Here is a 20,617-nt window from a genome sequence, read left to right as displayed (position 1 = left end):
TATGTTGAGTTTGTAATGAGCTCACAAGTCTATATCAAAAATTGCCAACCCCCATATTACATGACGGGTTTAGATCGTGCCAAACCATAATATAACACTATATAGACAACCATAATTTGACCAATTTAATTAAATGAGTTAGACCCTTTAACCATAATCCGTTAATTTCGTTATGTTGCTCATTTTCTCAATAATAATAATAATAATAATAATAATTGAGTTTAGAGCCGAAGAGTATTTTAATCAACAGTGAAAAACAAATTCATATTTGAGCTAAAATATTACAATAATAGGAGTAACAACAAACCAAAATTCTGGAACAAATCACGTTCAACGCCATAAACGAAATTACAACTTAAAACATAACTCAAAATTGTGTAAACAAAAACATGCTACTGAACCAAAGAAATAAGAAAACTACGCTGCCATGGTCATTCGGGCTGCAAAATCTACAGCCAAACCAGAAAATTAAAAGTCCATGGTTCTTTCTCAAAGCAACCCAAAGGTTCAGAATTACGTCTCCGTAAAGCATAAACAACCTTCCCTGTGATAAGTGAACCCAGGGTTCAGAATGCCGTCGCTTCAAAGCATAAACAACCATCCCTGTGAGAAAAAAGCATATTTGATTACTATAAGAATTATTTCATGTATATAATAAACATAAACATAACATATGGGAAAAACTTCAGACAATAATTTTGACAATTCTTACATTCTCACCCTAATATAACCAATAATATCATGATGTGGATTTCAAGGCCTAGCATGGGAGAAGTATTCAATCAACATAACCTCAAAACTCTTTTGAATGCATTTCTTAAGGTTAAAAAATAGTTCACACAAGCATGTGAGCAAAATGAGATCTATTGCGCATGGTTTTATATGCAAGAATTCTGTCTAATGAAGGGGTATAAACTGATGTGCAAGCGAAGAAAATAAAATAAGTTCTAGATCCCAGAAAAAGCTTAAGGGGAGATAGAAGAAAACATACGTGCAGCTAGTGATTATGGATAGTGGCATTAATAAAGTGAAGGTAAATCAACATAATGAACTTAAAACAAAACCCACAAGGTATAAATATTACAAAAAATAACAAAATTTATGAAGAATACAGTTGATTCCCAAATACATAATATAATAATCAAGCATCAGCCAAAATTCCAGATACAAACTTTACCCAGAAATCCCTGATATATTAACGTGGATCTAAGACCCAGATTGAAGATCAATTTCATCGATTTATGTTTTAGCAACTTTATATAATGGGTTTGAGCAAAATGTATGAATGTGTATTACTGTAGCAATGTTTGCATTCAAGGAGATTCGAACCTTAGACTTGATGAAAATGCCACCAAACAAGACCCTAACCACTTGAGCCAACCCCTTGGGGTTAATATGCATTCAAAAGGAGTGTAGAGGTTACTCTCTCAAGAACCAAGGAAATCCTTCATGCTGCTTGCAGCATTGGTGTCTTCCTCATATACAAAAGAAGAAATGATAGAAGTAACTCATGTACATCCAAAACAGATGCATCTGATACAAAAATTTGCAGGGGGGGGAATAAACATAAATGCACCTAATGCCTATAGATAGCAGCATGCACAAAACCATGAATAGTCAATATACAGAGTACTGAAAAAGGAAAAGCATCTAAGAGATCAATATAGAATGCAACCTTTATATGCATCAAGGATAACTTCAAGTGTGGTAAAATAAATAGACAAGCTTAAGTAAAATAAATAGGCAATGCATTTGATGTACCTCAAGTATTTCAGCGTCTGTCTGTTTTGCCAGTAGAGCGCTTCCCAGAGAACAAATGCTTTGGCCTCAAAGTAGGAATTACTCTATCTGCCTCACCACGGCGAGCATCCTTGTTCCTCTTCTTGGCCGATTTCTTGGCAAGTTTTACAGCCTTAATCTTTTGAGTAGAGTCCTTGAAGCCCTCTCCAGGGACAACTTCACCTGGAGGCCGTGATTTTGACCTTGATCGGGATCTAGATTGAATTCGCAGCTTCTTGTTAGGTGTGTCCACATCCATATCCATAACATCATCAGCTCCCCTGTCAGGCGATCTCACCCTCTTCCGGCCCCTCGACTGACTGCGGGCTCGGTTAATGGCCAAAGTTGGATCCAGCCCCAAAGAGGATAGCTGCCTTCCCATTCTCTCTCTTGTGAACCGCCTGTCCTTGTCAAACTTTCTTGGTACAATAGGTCGGCTCTCTGCAGTGCTTTTCTTGACCCTGTGCTGCTGTATGAGTAAGCTTTTCTTTTTCCGGATCTCAGCCAATGCTTGTTGCTCTTCTGGAGTCAATTCCTTGCCATCGATCTCAAAATCATCATCATCCTCCTCTGCCTGCCGTAGCCCATCTTCTTGTTCCAACTCTTCAAGCCTATGTAAAATATCAGGATCAATGAAGTCATATACATTGTGCCCATCCATAATTTCAGGCATTATATCTTCTTTCCATTCATCATTGGCCAAGATATAATTCTTCTTCAAACTAGCAGAGTATACACCTGCACCACCATTCTCATCCTCCAGATCCCTTTCAGTTTTCCTCTTTTCCTTCGCTGCTGCTTCCTTAGCTTTAGCTTCCAAAACTGCCTGAGGTATACAAGGTGGCCTTTCCTTCTGGTCCCGTGGCTTTGGAATTGCAACATGAAAACGATTTAAGCAATCATTTATCTTTTTTGATTTCATCTTTAATTCCACCCTCTGATCCAATAGCCTCTCACAAGCCGCATTTTTCACAGCAATCACCCCCTCCTCGGTCAAAGTGCTCATGGTCAACAGCACCCCCAAGTTATCTGTAGGCTCGCCTCCTTGGCCAATCACAGTCTTCATAGCTTCAGCTTTCATCTCCATGACCAACTTCTTGTCTTCCTCTGATATCCCTTCTAGGGGTTGCAAATCAGTCTTGTTGCAAACTATAATCAATGGTTTGTTCAAAAATAGAGACTTAATACTGTGAAAAAGAGCCGCCTGTTGAGCAATGCTATATCCACAAGACCCTGAGATGTCTAAGAAGAACAACACAGCAGCTCGCAGATGCGCTAGAGCTGTTATACTGCACATCTCAATAATGTTGCGATCTTCGAATGGTCGGTCCAAAATTCCCGGTGTATCAATAACTTGGTACCTCAGATATTTATAATCTGTATGACCAACAAAGAGTGACTTCGTGGTGAAAGCATAGGGCTGGACATCTACATCAGCCCTAGTGATCTTGTTAATGAATGAACTCTTGCCAACATTGGGGTACCCACAAATCAAGATTGTCCGAGTATTTGGGTCAATTGAAGGTAGCCTAGCCATGTGTTGTCTGATCTGTTCCAAGTAAGCCAAACTAGGAGCAATCCTCTTTATCACAGTACACATGCGACCAAGAGCAGCAACCTTCAAACACTTGCATCGGTACAGTGAATCACCATATTTCAACAATTTCACATAGTCTTTTGCAATTTTACTAATAAGGTTCCTTGCAGTATTGATTTGGCCAAGGGCAAGCTTGTAGTGATCTTTATTGTAGAGAACATGAAGAAGGTCCCCATAAAAAGGGTGGATATCATCCAATCGAGGAAACTCATCAATGATTGTAGAGAGCTTCTCATGAAAGTTCTGCTGGGTATACTTCACCTTACGCATGTAAAACTGACGGAGGCGGGAAATAGCATACCCCTTGTGGACAACAGTTGGTGTTTTTCGTTGGGTACGAGAGAGAATGATGTCAACGAAGTCCTTCCCATTTGGGACCACAGTAATCTTCTTAAAATTATACTGCACCATCTTGAAAGTTTAACTTTTACCCTGTGACACAGTAGTGAAGTAAATTAAAGGTCATTCAATCAATAAAAACATAACCCCACAACTGAGCTTTGCATCAAGTTATCTAGTGTAATATTTAAAAAACAAAAAAACATGAAGAAGAAGCAACCTATGCTAAGAAAATTAATTATCTGTTTTCACTAAAACAAAATCATACAAAAAAGCACATAAATAACTTATTTACGGGTATAACATGAACAAGACAAAAAAAAAAAAAAAAAAAGGGTGTGGGGGGGTGGTGGGTGGGGACTTACAAAGGTTCATAATCAAATGTGCGCCTAAAATTAATCTTTTCCCAACATTTCAACAAAGGTTTTCATGAGAAAATTACTTGAAATCCTATAACGGAATCCCAGAAAATCCTAACCCCCAAACAAAAGAGCGTATTTTTTAAATTTATAGTGTTTAGGGAAAATCCTACAAAAATTTCATATTGCAGCATCCAAAAGCAAACATCCCAGACAATGCAACCTGAGGTAAACCTAAAACCCAAAATCTTTTCTTCTACCCAAAGGAAACCTAGAACCCCAACCCATGCCCCAAAAATTACTACAGTTCCATAAAACCCATCTCTACCAAAACAAAAAAAACAAAAAAAAAAACACAAGATAAACAACAAAGATTACACTGCAAAGACAGTATCAGATCCAACTAAGTAAACAAACATATGCAAGCCCATTCAAGTTCAAACCAACAAATTCAAATCCCACGCATAAAACATATTTTACAATTAAATCAAGAAATCCATGATTCTGGTTCATTAAAGTCCGGGATAGCGAACTTCAAATACTGAACTAAGCTCGAATCGCATCTCATAAGCTACAATTTAAGCTAACCAAACCGTGAAATTGAAATACCGGAAATGAAATTCACAAAAAACAAACAAAAAATAATACCCCAGAAAACCGTCACAACCAATCCACCTGAAATTCAATCAAAACGAAGCACAGCTAGGGAGAGCGACAGAGACGGAGATAGAGAAGAAGGCTAGGGTTAGAGTTTAGACGTACCTGTAGGCGTTATGGCGGGTAAGAGTGAAGAGAAGGGTTTAACGAGAACCCTTTGCTCTTTCTTTCTTCCTTTTATTTTTATAAAAGTGTTTTAAGGTTTTGTTGATATTAATTTAGGAGGGATACACATGTAATTTGACATCTTAGATTTATTGGACAATTATCTAAATACAATAGGTTTTAAAAATACTAACAAAAATATAAAACATGTTTGGATTGGATAAAATACAATTTTCATACAAATTAATTTGATGGTCCATGTGGATAAAATAATTAAAAACACTCCCATTTCATCTAAGTTGTGATTTACAATTTGCACGAACAATTAAATGAAATCTAAAGGTGCAAAAATAGTAGAGAATAGTTTAGTCCAACTACACTAATGTCCTCAACCGATTCCCCGCTCACTTTTTCCTCCTCCGCCCCTAATTTCGGCCACCATAATCGTCATTGTCTCTAGCACCACTATTATTGTCAGCTGATCACCATCGGCTTTAGCTCTTGTTCACCTTCACTTTATTTTATTTCGTTGTCGTTTGAAATCCTAATTGCATTGTCTTCTACCACTCAAATAACACACTCTAGCTAACTCTAAATTGGGTTTTTATGTGATTGATTGATAGGATTCAGCGTGAATTTTGGACACTTTATATGACAGAATTTAGGTAAAAAATTTGATGAAAATAGGAGGTAAAACATTCATTTTATGGTCAAGGTTTAATTTAATAATATATAATGGCATATAGGGAATATCTTGACATGTTATTAAAATTTTAAATAAAGCGATGGACTAAATATATAAAACTTATTGACCCATAACATTTCTCATAATTAAATATGACAAATAAAATATTAATAATGAAATCACTTATCTTCTTTCCCGGGTTAATAATGAGAAATGATTTGTGTTAATATTTTTTTTTTATATTTTTTTCATCTCATCTTATAAATTAACTATTAGATTTGTGGAGTAGTCCCCACAAATTCAATGGTTGATTTATTAAATTTGTAAAAAAAATATTAGTAAACTATTGACACTGATTCTTTATGTTAATAATAGTCATTTTAACATTTTAAATTTTAAATTATTTAATTAGACATAATAACTAATATTCTAAACTTCTACTGTACATTTCTCGAAAAACATTGAACAATCTTGATAAAAAGGTTTTGTAATAAAATGTGAGAACCTTGAGATAAAGGATCTTGTTGTAAAGTGTGACAAGAATATTTCTGTTTGGTTCTCGAGAAATTCTTTTTTATGTAAGGACTAAGGAGAGTGGAGGGCTTTACCAAGAAAATGTTTTTTTTTTTGGGGAACCAAAATCATATAAATTTGTATGAAATTGTAATAAAAATTGTATTACCTCTAGGCTCTAGATCCGTAAATCAAATGTCATTTTCTTTTCAATATCTGCTTAAATAGAAATACAGATACTTGCCGACAAAACATCTGCAGCTCAGTAAGATCTGAAGCTCAATTGCTGAAGAAAATAGTACCTCAGGCCTTGCAAGTTAATAATTCTTTAAAGCTCAATGGGACTTAAAATAGTCCTTAAAATACAAATAGATTATAGATATACATGGATATCTGCAGCTTGGTGCAGATTCAACCCACCCCCATGAAAGAGAAAAAATGGGCATCAACTCATCTCAAAGAATGTTGATAAAATGGTTGCCACGACCCAATGACCAAACTATCTAATGAACTTCCTTATTACCTTTCTAGCTGGGCACGAGGATCAGTAAGAGTCTATCACTTGTAGGATTTCATTTTAACTGCATGCTGTCACTTTTATGATTTCTACCCAACTGTGGTCAATTCTCCTGCATTTGAGATCGCAAAAGCTAAAAGATCTGCATCCACTTCTCGCGAATCTTTTGCAGCCAATTCGCAGGAAATCTGGAGATTGTTTCATTCTTAGATGCCTGTCTTCTGTGTTTAATGGCAGCAACTTGGGAACTTTTTAGTCCTGCACAAAGTTCTGGACCATCTTTCTGATCTGACCCCACAGGAGTTTCTGGTTTAAATTTTATCTTTATGGGTTTTCCAAGTTTTGATTTATCTTCCATTCTTGCAATATCAAGTGCCTTTGCACACACAGGAAAACCCTGATCATCCCAAGACTCCAAAATTACGCCAGAGCCCAAGCAGGTACTTCCCTGGTAGAAGGCCGCAAACTGCCCTGCTGCCAAGCCCTGATCATCTTCAGATAAGTGGACAACTGCAATGTCTTCACAACCATCTTGACCGGGTTCCATCGTCAAGCTGCAATTGTAAAAACCAGGGCCATGTCTCACCTGAAAAGTTATTGAAACAAGTAGACTTTTGAGTTTATAGCATTGGGGACTTTGGACTCTGCATGGGAATCTTAAACAACAATAGCAGGAAGCATAACATGCCTAGTAGCTCCAAAATCACTATGCCCGTAAGTTTTTTTTTTTTTTTTTTTTTTTTTTTTTAAATGAATAAATGAAGGTTAATGAGTTGTGCCGTGAGTGTGGATCGAACACTATGACCAGAAGTTGCACCTTCACTGCAGTTCACCTAATTTTCCAAAATCCCAGAAAAACGAAGAACCCTTCAGAGTCATATTCTTATTCACACATACACAACAGATCTCCTATCTGCATGCTATTCACACAGAGTCAGCTTGACACCATTTTCCATTTCAGGGCAATATATATATACATGAATGTCATATGGTATTTTCAAAACTAAATATGTGGAAAATCAAGTGAACAGATATTCATCCAAAATAAATCATGTGAACAGAAATTGTACACTTCTACCTTGCACTGGAGCTGACATAACTGGTTTGGAGGCAACCCACTAAGCCATTTTAAGGAGCCAACACGGAATGTGCGTCTTCTTTTGTCAAATGAGAAATAATTTCTTGATACAAACACTACATTGTTTTTAACATCCTTCTCAACAACATACCTGCATCGACATGCCAAGGGGAAGAATAAGGGGAACCAAGGTTGGAATAAACAAGAAAAGCCTATTCTGAAAAGAAACAAGATTGGACACAACTATCATAGGAATCAACACTATAGCATGCTCAAGTGTATAAGAGTACCGTAAGTTTGTAACAACAATCTGAGAATAGCCGGTTTTCACAGCATCACATTATGGAGGAATATATCTTATTATATCAATAAATGCTATGGTTAATTGGAAGAAATCTCAGAACAGCCCACTCTTATGCTTCTTTAACATATATAACACTTACGTATTGACTAAAGAGTATCAAGCATGTTCAACCAAAGGCAAGAAAAAAGGGTTTAGTCTATTTTGATTGGTAAGCTAGTAGCACTTCTGCTTTTAATGGCCAAAATTCAAGAATGAATGAAACAGAAATAATGAGCCAATACAGGAAAATTGTTGGTATTTTCCAAAAAGTGAATACATTAAAAAGATGTTCCACCCCAGTAAACAAGAAGTATACAAGATAGCCCTCTGATAAAACAGGACAGAACTAAGAAGCATAAAGAGCCAATGAAGTCCAAAAAGGAAACAGAGGAACCAGTAATCAAAACAAAGGAGTAAAGCATACCAGGGTCCTCCAGGGAGACGTAGGCCTTGACGTTGACCAATTGTGTAGAACCAAAAACCACGATGTCCGCCAAGGAAATCTCCCGTCTCAGCTTCCAATATGACGCCTTCCCTCTCCCCAATTTGTCTAGCAACAAATTCACTAAATTTTATCTGTAACCAAAAGAGGAAAAAAAAAGGTTTCATGAATGCATTCGCAACTCACAACCTTGTGATAAAACCACTCATAAGAAACCAGAATGAATAATATTTTTTTTAAAATAAGAGAAATGATAGAAATAACAGCCACTCAAAATAAATCCATAAAAGATAATTACAGGATGAATGAGGCATATGATAATGAGAATAATTCAATGTTACTTTGATGCTTGGCAATTACACATGCCAGCACTATGAAATAATTTTTTGGACAGGGATAAATACTGGAAATTAATAAATTTGTGTCTGAAACAGCTGCTTGATAGACACACCTTTCCAAGGAAGCATATTCCTTGTGAATCCTTTCTATCTTTGTTAGGCAGATCAAATTTTGTAGCAAGTTTGCGAACTTCATCCTGCAGAAAAATGGGTAGAGATAAAAAGAGATGACAATCAGTGTAGAAAGACACCAATGCAAATGCTCTACAAAGTGATACGAACATAAAAAGGGTTAGTTTAAATTGTTCCTAGAAAGGAGAAAATGGTGAAAATAGAGAGATTGCATAATCATGTGAGAAGTTACAACAACAAACTAAAAATTTGCAAAATCTTCAGAAGTTTACAATTGTGAATGTTCCCAGTGCCTACTGACGTTGAGAAAGACTATGCATAGAGGGCAGAATAGTCAAGGCAACATCTATATATAAATAGTATCAAATAATTTACATTGTAATTGTATTACAAATCATTTGAGTGAGAACAATCCCTTTTGATAAGATCATGCCTTTTGGAAACTATAATCTATGATGCCCATATAAATCTTTCAAGGACTATAAAATATTCACCAGATACTGCCTAAGGTCTTGTACTAGATAATGTGAAAGCAGAACAAAAATAATAAAGTGTAAACTTTTAAAGCAAAATTTCTGCCTTGCAGTAAAACTAGTACCAACCAACCTTTGGAATAGAACCAAGTGGGAATATAAGTCGCTTGAGCTGAGCCTGTGAGAGATGTGAAAGGAAGTATGTTTGATCCTTAACCTAAACGTTCAAAGTTAAAATATGTTAAAACCAGACAATATGGTGGAGAACTGACAAAAAGAATTAATAATAAAAATAGCACCCATTTGCAAAGTCAAAACTCCAATTAACAGGTTCTAATCTTAAAGCAACATTAAGTGTAAGAGAAATGCTACAATTACCAAAATTTCTCCCCAAAAGTTGGTTCTCAAGTGGTGGTGACACATTTTCCAAAATAATAGATCTCATGGGATGGTGACACATCATTTGAAAACCAACTTTTGGGAAGAAAATTTGAAAAGTGTAGCATTTTCCTAAGTATAATGATCACAAAAGTTACATTTATGTATAAAAACAAGCACGAGTAATCATTTAAAACATCTATGCAGTTGGGAAATAAAAAGATAATACTGTAAATAAACTTCAAATTTAACAAGACTATTTCTTGGACATGCCTGGGATATAGAACGAACAGCAATAAACCCAAAAAGGACAGGAAAGAATAGAAATAAGTGTTGTGCATCCCATGAAGGTACCGTGTCTTTTGATAGTTCTAAAACAGAAGGGTTATCCATTTGCTCCACAGATGAGTGAACAATATTTGCATAATGTCCAGAAGCAACATAATCAAACTCCATACTGCTGATGGCATCCATGAATGCACCTGGAAAATGGCATGCACTTAAAGAGACAAAAGAATAGTTTATGTGTGTAACTTTGTTTGCAATGGTCAAAAGTGCATCTTTTAGATTAAGTTGATCACATACCGAACTTTATTCTTGTATTGCAAAGAACGTCTGGGTTAGGAGTGCGGCCACATCGATACTCTTCAATAATGTAAGACACCTGAAATGTTGACCATTAATTCAAAGCGCTTAAAAAAACCAAATTAAATCTTTCATGACTTCATCTGGTCACTACACAAGAATGTGAGCTATCAAGAAGACTAACCAATAAAATTATAATCAAGTTGAATTCATACACACGATGGAACATCAAACAGTTCTAAGTTAACAGATATAATTAGCCAGCATTAGAAATCCCAGCTGATGGTAGAGCAAGAAGTGAGTCCTAATTGAACATCACCCAAAGAAAATGCAATCAGAAGGATAATACATACCACATTCTTCCAATATTCATCTGTCAAATGCACAACTTCTAACGGGACATCAACCTGAAACCAGATATCATCGAATTTCAGTTGTAAGATTTTTAGCTCAAAAAGAAAATCACAAATGAGAGAAGAAAGTGACCTGATTACAAACAGCTTTTGCATACTTCAAATCTTCTTCCCATGGGCATTCTGACCAAAAGTTCTCAAAGTCTTCCTACAGAAAAACCACACATCAGAAGCAGGCTTCAACCAGCATTCTAGTGTCAGAAAAACTTGACAAGCTCAACAGATTGGCCAATCTCATGTGAAAAAATTCATGTACTACATCACCAACTTCCATATACTCGTACTACTTCAATGAAATCGCTGAAAATACATCGAAGCAGAGCGTGCCCATTATTAGTATTCATTCAAGCACAGTTTTACTGTATTAGACTACATTCAGCCTTGGACAACAGGAAGGCATACAATACAATAAAGCATACTTGGAACCAGATTTTGAGGTAGAAAGCGGTGCAGGAGTGGCCAGCGGCGTGGAGGAGGCGGAGAGCGACGCTGCTATCGACGCCGCCGCTGAGAAGGACGGCGACTCTGAGGCGCTTGTTGGGAATACAGCAGGAGAGATAAGGCTGGATATCCGCAGCATCGAAGCTCTTCGAAGAGTGAGAGATTAGTGGCACCACAGGGGAAGAGGAAGGGGAAGAGGACACACAGAGAGTTCTGAGGAATATGAAGCGCTGCCTGGTGCCGGTGGGGTTCCGGGGCTGAAGGAAGGGTTTAACATGAGTTGGGCTTTGGAGATGGACGGAGGTGATGCGAGAGAGCGTCGGAGACGACATGGGCCTCAGTCTCAGCATTGTTTCCGCCCGATGATTTGTTGCAGAGTTTGGGATAAGTCCCGTCCGACGAAAAAAGCTACGGCGGCTTTTGTTTTTGTTTTTTTGTTGTTGTTTTTTTATTTATTATTTTTTATGGTATAATAAATAAATGAGGCAATTACCTTTTCTCCTGCATTTTCATTTCAAACTCCATGAATTGTTATTTGTGTTTAAAACCTCCTGTGAGTCAAAGACGTTAATTTAAGCGATCAAAGTAATAATACATTATAGTAGAGTAAAGTGACAATTCATTTTTGTTCACGGGCAAAGTGATAATAAATTGTAGCTCATGGAGCAAAGTGACGGGTAGATCGTCTGAGTTAATGCCTTTTATAGACGAAAGGGGCCTTTGACTAATGAAAGGGGGTTTTTGGTACAAAATAGTAATTCATGAGGGTCGGGTGTTATATTTGGTAGTTAATGGGAGAAAGTGTCATGACGTTGTAGTTGATAAGGAAAAAGGTAATTAGCTCAAAATAAATATTAATTTCGAAAAGGATAAACCCCTCCGTGCTTTAACCGCCAAACCTTCCCCTCCCAAAACGCTCTCTCTCTCTCCCTCTCTCTCTGTGTCTCTCACACACAGAAATGCAAGCTCTGGAGCTTCTTTACACTTCGACTGCATCCAAAACCCTTTCCATCTTCTCACCAATCCCCAAACCCCTCTCTCCATCATTTCTTTCCCCTCCATTTCCCCGCTCTCTCTCCCTCTTCCGCCCCAAACCCCGCCTTCTTTCCCACTGCGTTTCCCCCTTCCCTAACACCAATAAACAAGCAGAAGAGGCATTCGACAAAGATGACCTCGAAGAACTCGGAGACGAAGAAGCTGAAGAATCCGAAGGCGAGGATTTATCGGTAATCGATGTCCACGCGCTCGAAGAAGAGGCCAGAGACGCGGCTCGCGAGTACTCGAGCTCGTTGTCGCGCGAATTGATAATCGGTGAGCCCGGATTTTCCACTCCGTCTGTGTGATTTGGTTTAGGTGTGTATTTTTTATTTTTATGTGTGGGCTGATATCAGAGGACGAGGCAAGTGATCGAAGCGAGATTGGTGGGAAACGGAGGAGGCGTAAGACTGTAACGACAAAGGTTAGTAAGCATTTATTTGTTTTCTTTGTTGCGGAGAAGATAGTAGTTTTTGCTAATGTTGTGCAAACGATGAATTGTGAGAGGTGCTAAGCATGAGTAATTCTTGTCCACTTGATAAAAGCTTGTTTATTTGTGTATGATTTGAAAAGAAAAAAAAAAAAAGGACTACCTTTACAAGAGTTGGCGACCCACCCAGAAAGCTTAGTATGTAGCATTTACGGAAAACGATGCACCCACTCGTTGTGTTCTGATGATTTTTGCCTAGGAAATGTAATAAGTGATGAGAAGAAAGTTAGAACTGGCGTTTACTTATCAAAAAAAAAAAAAAAAAAGTTAGAACTGGCGTTAATGGGGGAAGTCCACTTGTTTTCTTCAAGGCTATTACCAAATGGACAGCAGTAGCAAGTAAAAGATCAATATTTCTTTGATTTGATTTATAATCTGAGTCTCATTGTTTTCCTTTTAAGTTTCTTGTGCTCAGCCGATATGGATAGGACAAGGATTTCATGTTTGGAATTCGATTAAGTAAAATATAATGTACTGATATTATGAAATTAGTGTCTCAAGTGAAGGTTGATTGTGGTTTTTTAATTTTTCATTGTTTTGGTGAGATTTGCCTGAAGGATATATATGGGTACAGGGTACTTTTGAACTGGATATTAGTAGATAACTTGAAATTTGAGAATCAAACTTAACTTAATTTTAAGAATGGCAGAGGATCTATATAGGGGAGAATCTTGGGAAAAAAAGACCTTAAGATATTGCAAGTTCCAGTAAATGCAATTAAACTGGTATTTCTTGATGATGTTTGAAAATAAAATGAAAGTTAGTAATCACTTTCTAAAACTTGTAAATTTGATGTGCAGATCCCTGACCATCTTCTTCCGAGAGTTACAATTGTTGGAAGGCCAAATGTTGGTAAATCAGCATTATTTAATCGTCTTGTGGGGGTACTTAATCATGATCTCTGGATTTTGATTTTCTGATTAGTATTGATTCTTTCCCATACTCTGGGAATTAAATTTCGAAATTCCACGTATGTTTTCATGCAGTGAATGTTAACTTTCTTTTTGATTGATGTAGGGGAACAGGGCAATTGTGGTGGATGAACCTGGGGTTACTAGGGATCGCTTGTATGGTAGATCCTTTTGGGGAGAGCATGAATTTATGGTGGTTGATACTGGAGGTGTTCTCAATATTTCAAAGTCACAGGCTGATGTTTTGGAAGACTTGGCCATTACAACAACCATTGGTATGGATGGGATTCCAGTCGCCTTGAGGGAAGCAGCTGTTGCCAGGATGCCCTCAATGATTGAGAAACAAGCTGCATCGGCCGTGGAGGAAGCATCTGTCATAATATTCCTAGTTGATGGACAGGTATTGTGTGTGACTATATGATTAGTCGTATGGGTAGGATGAGTTGAATTTCCTGGGTGGCTGAAGGAGGGGTTCAGGAGAACTTATTTATCAGAACTTTAAAATGCTATGGGAGTCAAAAGTAATTGATGTATCAAAAGTTTCCGGTAAATTCTAACAAAACATGAGGAAAGTCCCGAGTAATTTTTGAAGTCTGGGTCCTCTCTGTGAAGGTTGTAATTTTACCTTGGTGGGATCCGGAATTTGTCCATAGAATACAGTAAAGGGTTGAATTGCAGGTATCTTTGTGCAAGTCTTATTAGTTATATTCATTCTTTAGGGTATTAGTAGTGATTTAGTCACTCCCCCCCCCCCCCCCCCCCCGTTTTTTGAAGTAAAAAAAAAAAATTCTGCTCATCTGCAATGTTTTTAATGGATTCCAAGTTCTTGTCTATATGGGCGAGGTAGTGATTCTAATTTTATAGTACGAGGAAATGATGATAATGCTGAACAGGCAGGTTTGACAGCAGCTGATGAGGAAATTGCACACTGGCTATGGAAGAATTACTCAAATAAGTGTATCATTCTTGCTGTTAACAAGTGTGAGTCTCCACGTAAAGGAATCATGCAAGCGTCAGAATTTTGGTCCTTGGGGTAAGGTGTTCTCCTATTTCTCTCCTTTTTCTGCTCCAATATTGGGCTTCAATTAAGTAGTAGATGCATTTCAGTTAATAATGCGAGTTGTCTGGTAATACAACACTAATTCATTCATTACATATATTTGTAATTCATTCATTACATATATTCATTACCCTTAAGTGATATATATGTGTGCCTGTATCATAATTATCAAAAAAAAAAAAAAATGCGTGTGTCTGTAACAATTGTAACAGTCTTGTGGCTATATTTGTGTACTGTAATGTTATTGTGCTAATTTTGTTCATATATGCATGATGGCGATATTATATCTATCTAATGCACCAAGGAGCACAATCTTTCGTACTGCAGATGAATGTGTTAAAACATTTGAACAAATATGAATTTTGTATTATAATTGCTGATACTTGAACTGCATTAAATTCCGTCTCTAACAAACTCAAAGCATTCTAAGATTCTTTAGCAGACTGCACTGCTGTGTTTTGTGTATTATTTTATTTTAAAACACAATGATGTTTGGTTGGGTACCATCTGCTAGTGCTATTTTATGGAAACCATTTAGTTAACAATTTTGCTTTACTATTATACCGTTGAAACCCATTGGTGCTAGTTAGTTGGTTGAGCTTTGCGAGTTGTAATTGGTGGATTAGAGCTCATCTTTTGCAAGGGCTTTGGACTTTTCTTTCCCTTAGGAGGGTCATTAAGGAAACTGATTTCTTGAGTGTATTGAGCTCCCATCTTAAAATACATTAGACTATCCTTATCTACCATAAAGTTCCATATTCTTGGCTGGTATTTGTTGTCAATTTGTCATTTAGCATGTTGGTGTAACTTGTTGTGTTTGGTTGGTAGAGTGTCTCAGTCTTTAAACTTGTGAAAAAAGATCGTTTTGGTATTGGTCTTTGTCTGTTTTCCCCCTTCTCTTATTCTTTTCTAATTTCTGAAGGTTTGTTTCTTTTGACAAGAACAGCCAATGGTCTTTGGACCAGATGACTTCCTCCTCCAGTGGAAACAGTGGTGGGTGACTTTCACGGGTGTCAAAGTTGTGTTTTACCTATTAAAAAAGATTAAAAAGACTTTTTCTTGTTGAGTATTTCATTTTTCCAAGAATGATTATTCATTTTAAGTGGTTGTAAAACTCCTTGCTAATAATACTCATAAACACGATGTCTCACCTTTAAAGTCATGTGGATTCTTTTGCACACTTAACAGTTTTGCCAAGATAAGGTGAGAGACTAGAAATTTAGGACATAGACCTAATTTCATGAGTTTAGCAGTTATGAAATTCTAGTTTTTGCACATCAATAGCAAAGTAATCTCCTGAATACTGATACTTTATAAAGCATGTTATGTCTGAGATTCTGTTGGTTGTGTGTGTGTTTGTGGGCACAGTGTGGGCTATTTCTCAATCTATGGAATATGTAGTATCATTTTTGTAATTAACAGAAGCTGGTCCTTTATAGCATATATGTGGTGGACTCCAACTGCCTGTTTCTTCATATAACTGGTTTAATTTAATTATAAAAAAATATCTGGTTTAATACACAGTGCATCTCACTTTTTGGTTCATTAACTAGGTTTACACCACTTCCAATATCTGCTATATCTGGGACTGGAACTGGAGAACTTCTTGATCTCGTTTGTTCAGGACTGAAAAAAATTAAGGTTTGTATGTCCAAAAGTTGAATTTTAACTGACTTTTGTATTTGTACTGCAGTTTTGATCAAATAGAGAATCTGCTTAACTGTTTAAAATGTTGATTACTGTTAAAATATATTCTTTTTGTGATATTTTCGTGATGAGCTTGTTGTATTTTCACTAGTAGAAATCCTCCACTGTTGCTAACTTGACAAATTTGCACTTCTGGCCATTTTCAATTGTACTGCACACACCCAAAAAAAAAAAGGTAATTATTTTTAATTGATTATATAATCTATTTATATTTGTATATAGGGTCCCGAGAATCTTGACGAAGAAGAAGATTATATTCCTGCAATTTCCATTGTTGGCCGACCGAATGTCGGTAAAAGTAGCATCTTGAATGCATTGGTTGGAGAGGATAGAACAATTGTTAGCCCAATCAGTGGTACTACTCGTGATGCTATTGATACTGAATTTACTGGACCAGGTGGCCAGGTTTGATTATATGATATCAGCTTGCCATTGACTGCTACTACAGTTTCATTTCCGTTATTGCCAAAACTTCTGAATACCTAGATGTAGTTCATTACTTGTCTGGGCCAAATAATCCATATAAGATGCATGATGATGTCCAAAATGTTCTTGTTTCATACCTCTTTGGATGGAGATTTCATATATATATATATATATGAAATCTCCATCCAAAGAGGTATGAAACAAGAACATTATATATATATATATATATATATCAGTTCTATGGATCTTCTAGGGAGTTGGCATGCCATGAGATTGTCAAGTGAAATAGGACATCTATAGAATCTGCTTATGAGGGTTTACTTTGACTGCACAATGATGTCTAGCTGAGGTACTTAGCTATTATTTCATGGTTTACTTGCATGTTCACTCTCTTTTAAGATCGGAATATAAGTATAGGTCTTTGGTTGTTGATTGATGGAATCTTAGCTTTGTTGCTTTGCATGCATTACAAATGAGTGCATGCTACTGGACCAGTTGCATGAATAGGAGACTAGTACCTGTAAATACTGTGAATCATTAATGAAAGGTGAAAAATGATTTTATTACACTTACTAATTCTCTTGGATACTTGCACAATAATTACTTATTTGCAGAAGTTCCGGCTTATTGATACTGCTGGAATCAGAAGAAGGGCAGTCGTATCGTCATCGGGTAGTTTGACGGAGGCTTTATCAGTGAATCGAGCATTTCGTGCCATACGTCGTTCTGACGTTGTTGCTCTTGTCATTGAGGCCATGGCTTGTATCACAGAACAGGTAGCACATCCATCTCTATTTTTGGGGCCATAATCTCCATAATGCCATAAGAATATGCTTTAGTCTTTTATGTAAGGCTGACAATTCCTTACACAACCCACAAATCTAACACGAACCCAATACGAAATTCGCAGGTTATGGTTGAAGAGTTTGACCGATTTAATTAAATGGGTCGAGTTAAGGTTGATTTAAGACCTATGTGTCGACACTAGACATTTAGGGTTATCAATTTTTGACATAACCCACAAACCCAATAAGAAATTAGCAGGTTAAGATTGAAGTGTTTGAGCCGTTTAATTACCGGGTTAGGGCTGGCTTATATAGTCTTATACTCATGTCTCGACATGACTTGAATGCAGTGAAAAAAAATTGTGCCTATTAATGGATTTGATGCTACAAATTGTGATTACTCTAAACTGCAGGATAGCCAGGATCTATTTTCATTAAGTTAATTGATGTGTAAAACCATACACCAGCAATTTTGAGAGAAAAATTGCTCTTCTGATTTTCTCAAATCTGGTATCACTGTTCTTTGGCCTGTTAATTGGGTGACAAGCTGGCTGTCTTCTTTCCACCAGTAATGAATTTTTAATTATATTTTATTGTATTTCCTGAATGTCCTAGGATTGCAGGATTGCTGAAAGGATAGAAGGAGAAGGGAAGGGGTGCCTGATAGTCGTAAACAAATGGGATACCATACCAAATAAAAATCAGCAGACTGCATTATACTACGAGCAAGATGTTAGAGAGAAGCTTCGAATTCTTGATTGGGCACCTATTGTTTATACAACCGCAACAACTGGCCAAAGTGTTGAAAGGTATTATCTACCAAACTGTCCTGTTTGTTTTATAACTTACAGTCCATATGCATTGTTTACCAAACTCCATCCTCATGTAATCCCTATCCTACACTGGTTACTGGCTCTAAGAAAATGCATTACTGTGCCTGATATTTGGGCATCTTTGCCTAGGAAGTCCTAGGCTAGACATTAATCGCACTATTGTTGCTGAATGCAGGGTCATTGTTGCTGCTAGTACAGTTGAAAAGGAGAGGTCAAGAAGGCTTGGTACTTCCATAATAAATCAAGTGGTACGGGAAGCTCTAGCTTTTAAAGCACCTCCAAGGACCCGAGGTGGCAAGAGAGGACGTGTTTATTACTGCACTCAGGTACGTTTGTATGCAATATCTTGTTTATTTTTATTGTTGTACTCTTATGTCGATTATGAGTATTTTGCTGCACTTTGTCCATGATGCATTACCATAGTTCTTGTAAAGAGACAGTTTATCACGTCATGATGTTATTATGTTAGACCTGAATTAATTTAAGATAGAAATTTGGCAAACGGCACATGATTTTAGTTCAAGTCCTACTGGATGTGGAGATGATGCAATGCTAGGGACTCACTTTAATAACTCCTCTTTTGACATGTCCATAAAATGAGTGTAGTACAGACAAGGACAACAAGATAGATTTGTGGAAGTACTAGGAAAGATAGGATATGAACTTTTTATCCATCTAATGAATGTATTTTAAGATGTATTGTATCATTGAACTCAGTGGCACTGTGTAGTTTACTTGATGTCCTTCTGCAGGCTGCCATAAGGCCTCCCACATTCGTTTTCTTTGTTAATGATGCAAAACTTTTCCCGGAGACTTACCGGCGCTATATGGAGAAGCAACTGCGTACAGATGCAGGGTTTTCTGGTACTCCAATTCGGCTTCTCTGGCGCAGCAGAAGAAAAATGGAAAAAGACGAAGGTCAGTTGCAGCCTTAATATTCGTCTTGAAATGCATATTAAGATATATGTGTGTTTGTATGTATACTTGATATACTTGTGAGTTTTTATTGATTCCATGAACAGAAAATATGAGATTATATATAGTACATGTGCCTGCATCTCTTTTGCACAAATATGCGAATTCAGTCACAAACGGTCCACAATTTTGAATGCCCACTAAAACATCTAATCAGTTTAAACGGCCATGTTTGATTTGTTTACAGGCAGAGCTGCAAGGACACAATCAAATCTTGTGCCGCGTGACAGAAAATTAACATTAGCATCATGAGTAACAAGATTCTCGCCATCCCAGAACCGAGTTTTTTTTTTTTTTTCTTCTTTTCCCCTCTGCTGTTGTCAGAAGAGTTTTGTTTCGGGGGGGAAAGCTAGGTGCAGCTTACTGATTATTGAATAGTCAAGGAGAATCTGGTAAGCTGCTTGTGATTTCTTGTCTCACACTTATTGGGAGTGGGTATTGGTTATAATCCTACAGAGAAACCATCAAAAAAAAGGAGTGAGAATGTGTACACGTGGTCTGATTAGCGACACTACACTGGTCCTAAATTTGTAAATGAGGTGTTTAAATCTGTAAGTTTGCTGTGGTGTTACGGTTCTCCTTAACAAACTGTAATGAATTTATTTTCATGGAATCGTGACGAAGGAAATGAGAAAAATTAATGATTCAATTTTGGTTGTATGGATTTTGTTTAATTCGAGTAAACCAGGCCTCCTCAACTTAAATGGGGAGGAAATATTAGATTTTACATATTGAATGGTATATATGTTGTTATATTTAAATAGTGATATTGAGATGACTATATATATATAAAATAACAAATTGAGTCTACTCTCTCTTTATATTTCGCCGTTTGTTTCTTCGTTCTCTTTTCGAAAATATTGTAAAATCAATTCTTGTGGTTATACAGCACTCATTTACAAACAACTTCTTGTGGTATAAAAATATGTTTCCTTGTGGTAAGCAACTTAAGTAAATTTGGTCCATACTCTCAACTTTCGTTCACAATCTTAACGGTATTTGTCAAGAGTAATATTATAAATCATCCTAAAGTTATTTTAGGATCCTCACAAATGTAATGAGCCTTTTAAAATTACCATTGAATTTGAGATGTGATGTTTTGAACTTTGATCTATTGGTGATTTTAAAAGTTACATCATATTTGGGATGACTTCAGAAGAACTCTAAAAAGACTTGTAAAATTACTCATTTGTCAATGTGTCATGTTAGATCAACAAAAGA

At 36.7% G+C, this 20,617-nt stretch overlaps 3 protein-coding genes across 3 annotated transcripts; 1 reads left to right on the top strand and 2 right to left on the bottom strand.

Moving 5' to 3' along the window:
* Nucleotides 1-258: 258 nt before the first annotated feature.
* LOC132164286 (nucleolar GTP-binding protein 1) lies at nt 259-4,912 on the bottom strand. The gene is made up of 3 exons (XM_059574771.2): nt 4,837-4,912; nt 1,762-3,808; nt 259-603 (listed from the first exon to the last, which is right to left on the bottom strand). Exon 2 carries the CDS (start codon nt 3,785-3,787, stop codon nt 1,772-1,774), a length of 2,016 nt encoding a protein of 671 aa, XP_059430754.2. The 5' UTR covers nt 3,788-3,808; nt 4,837-4,912; the 3' UTR covers nt 259-603; nt 1,762-1,771.
* Nucleotides 4,913-6,281: 1,369 nt separating this feature from the next.
* LOC132164799 (tRNA (5-methylaminomethyl-2-thiouridylate)-methyltransferase) lies at nt 6,282-11,608 on the bottom strand. The gene is made up of 10 exons (XM_059575363.2): nt 11,153-11,608; nt 10,807-10,881; nt 10,674-10,727; nt 10,321-10,399; nt 10,090-10,217; nt 9,491-9,574; nt 8,866-8,949; nt 8,397-8,548; nt 7,630-7,780; nt 6,282-7,137 (listed from the first exon to the last, which is right to left on the bottom strand). Exons 1-10 carry the CDS (start codon nt 11,522-11,524, stop codon nt 6,685-6,687), a joined length of 1,632 nt encoding a protein of 543 aa, XP_059431346.2. The 5' UTR covers nt 11,525-11,608; the 3' UTR covers nt 6,282-6,684.
* Nucleotides 11,609-12,071: 463 nt separating this feature from the next.
* Nucleotides 12,072-19,688, top strand: EMB2738 (GTP-binding family protein). Its single transcript, XM_059573958.2, has 12 exons — nt 12,072-12,485; nt 12,566-12,633; nt 13,500-13,583; nt 13,717-14,010; nt 14,504-14,643; nt 16,224-16,311; nt 16,600-16,782; nt 17,418-17,579; nt 18,204-18,397; nt 18,597-18,747; nt 19,174-19,339; nt 19,584-19,688. Exons 1-12 carry the CDS (start codon nt 12,134-12,136, stop codon nt 19,646-19,648), a joined length of 1,947 nt encoding a protein of 648 aa, XP_059429941.2. The 5' UTR covers nt 12,072-12,133; the 3' UTR covers nt 19,649-19,688.
* Nucleotides 19,689-20,617: the final 929 nt, after the last annotated feature.

This window comes from Corylus avellana, chromosome 8 (genome assembly GCF_965113065.1).
Source record: "Corylus avellana chromosome 8, dhCorAvel1.hap1.2, whole genome shotgun sequence".
In the NCBI taxonomy this organism is placed as follows: domain Eukaryota; kingdom Viridiplantae; phylum Streptophyta; class Magnoliopsida; order Fagales; family Betulaceae; genus Corylus; species Corylus avellana.
The sequence above is the reverse complement of the archived record's forward strand: the minus strand, read 5'-3'. Positions and strand labels throughout refer to the sequence as shown.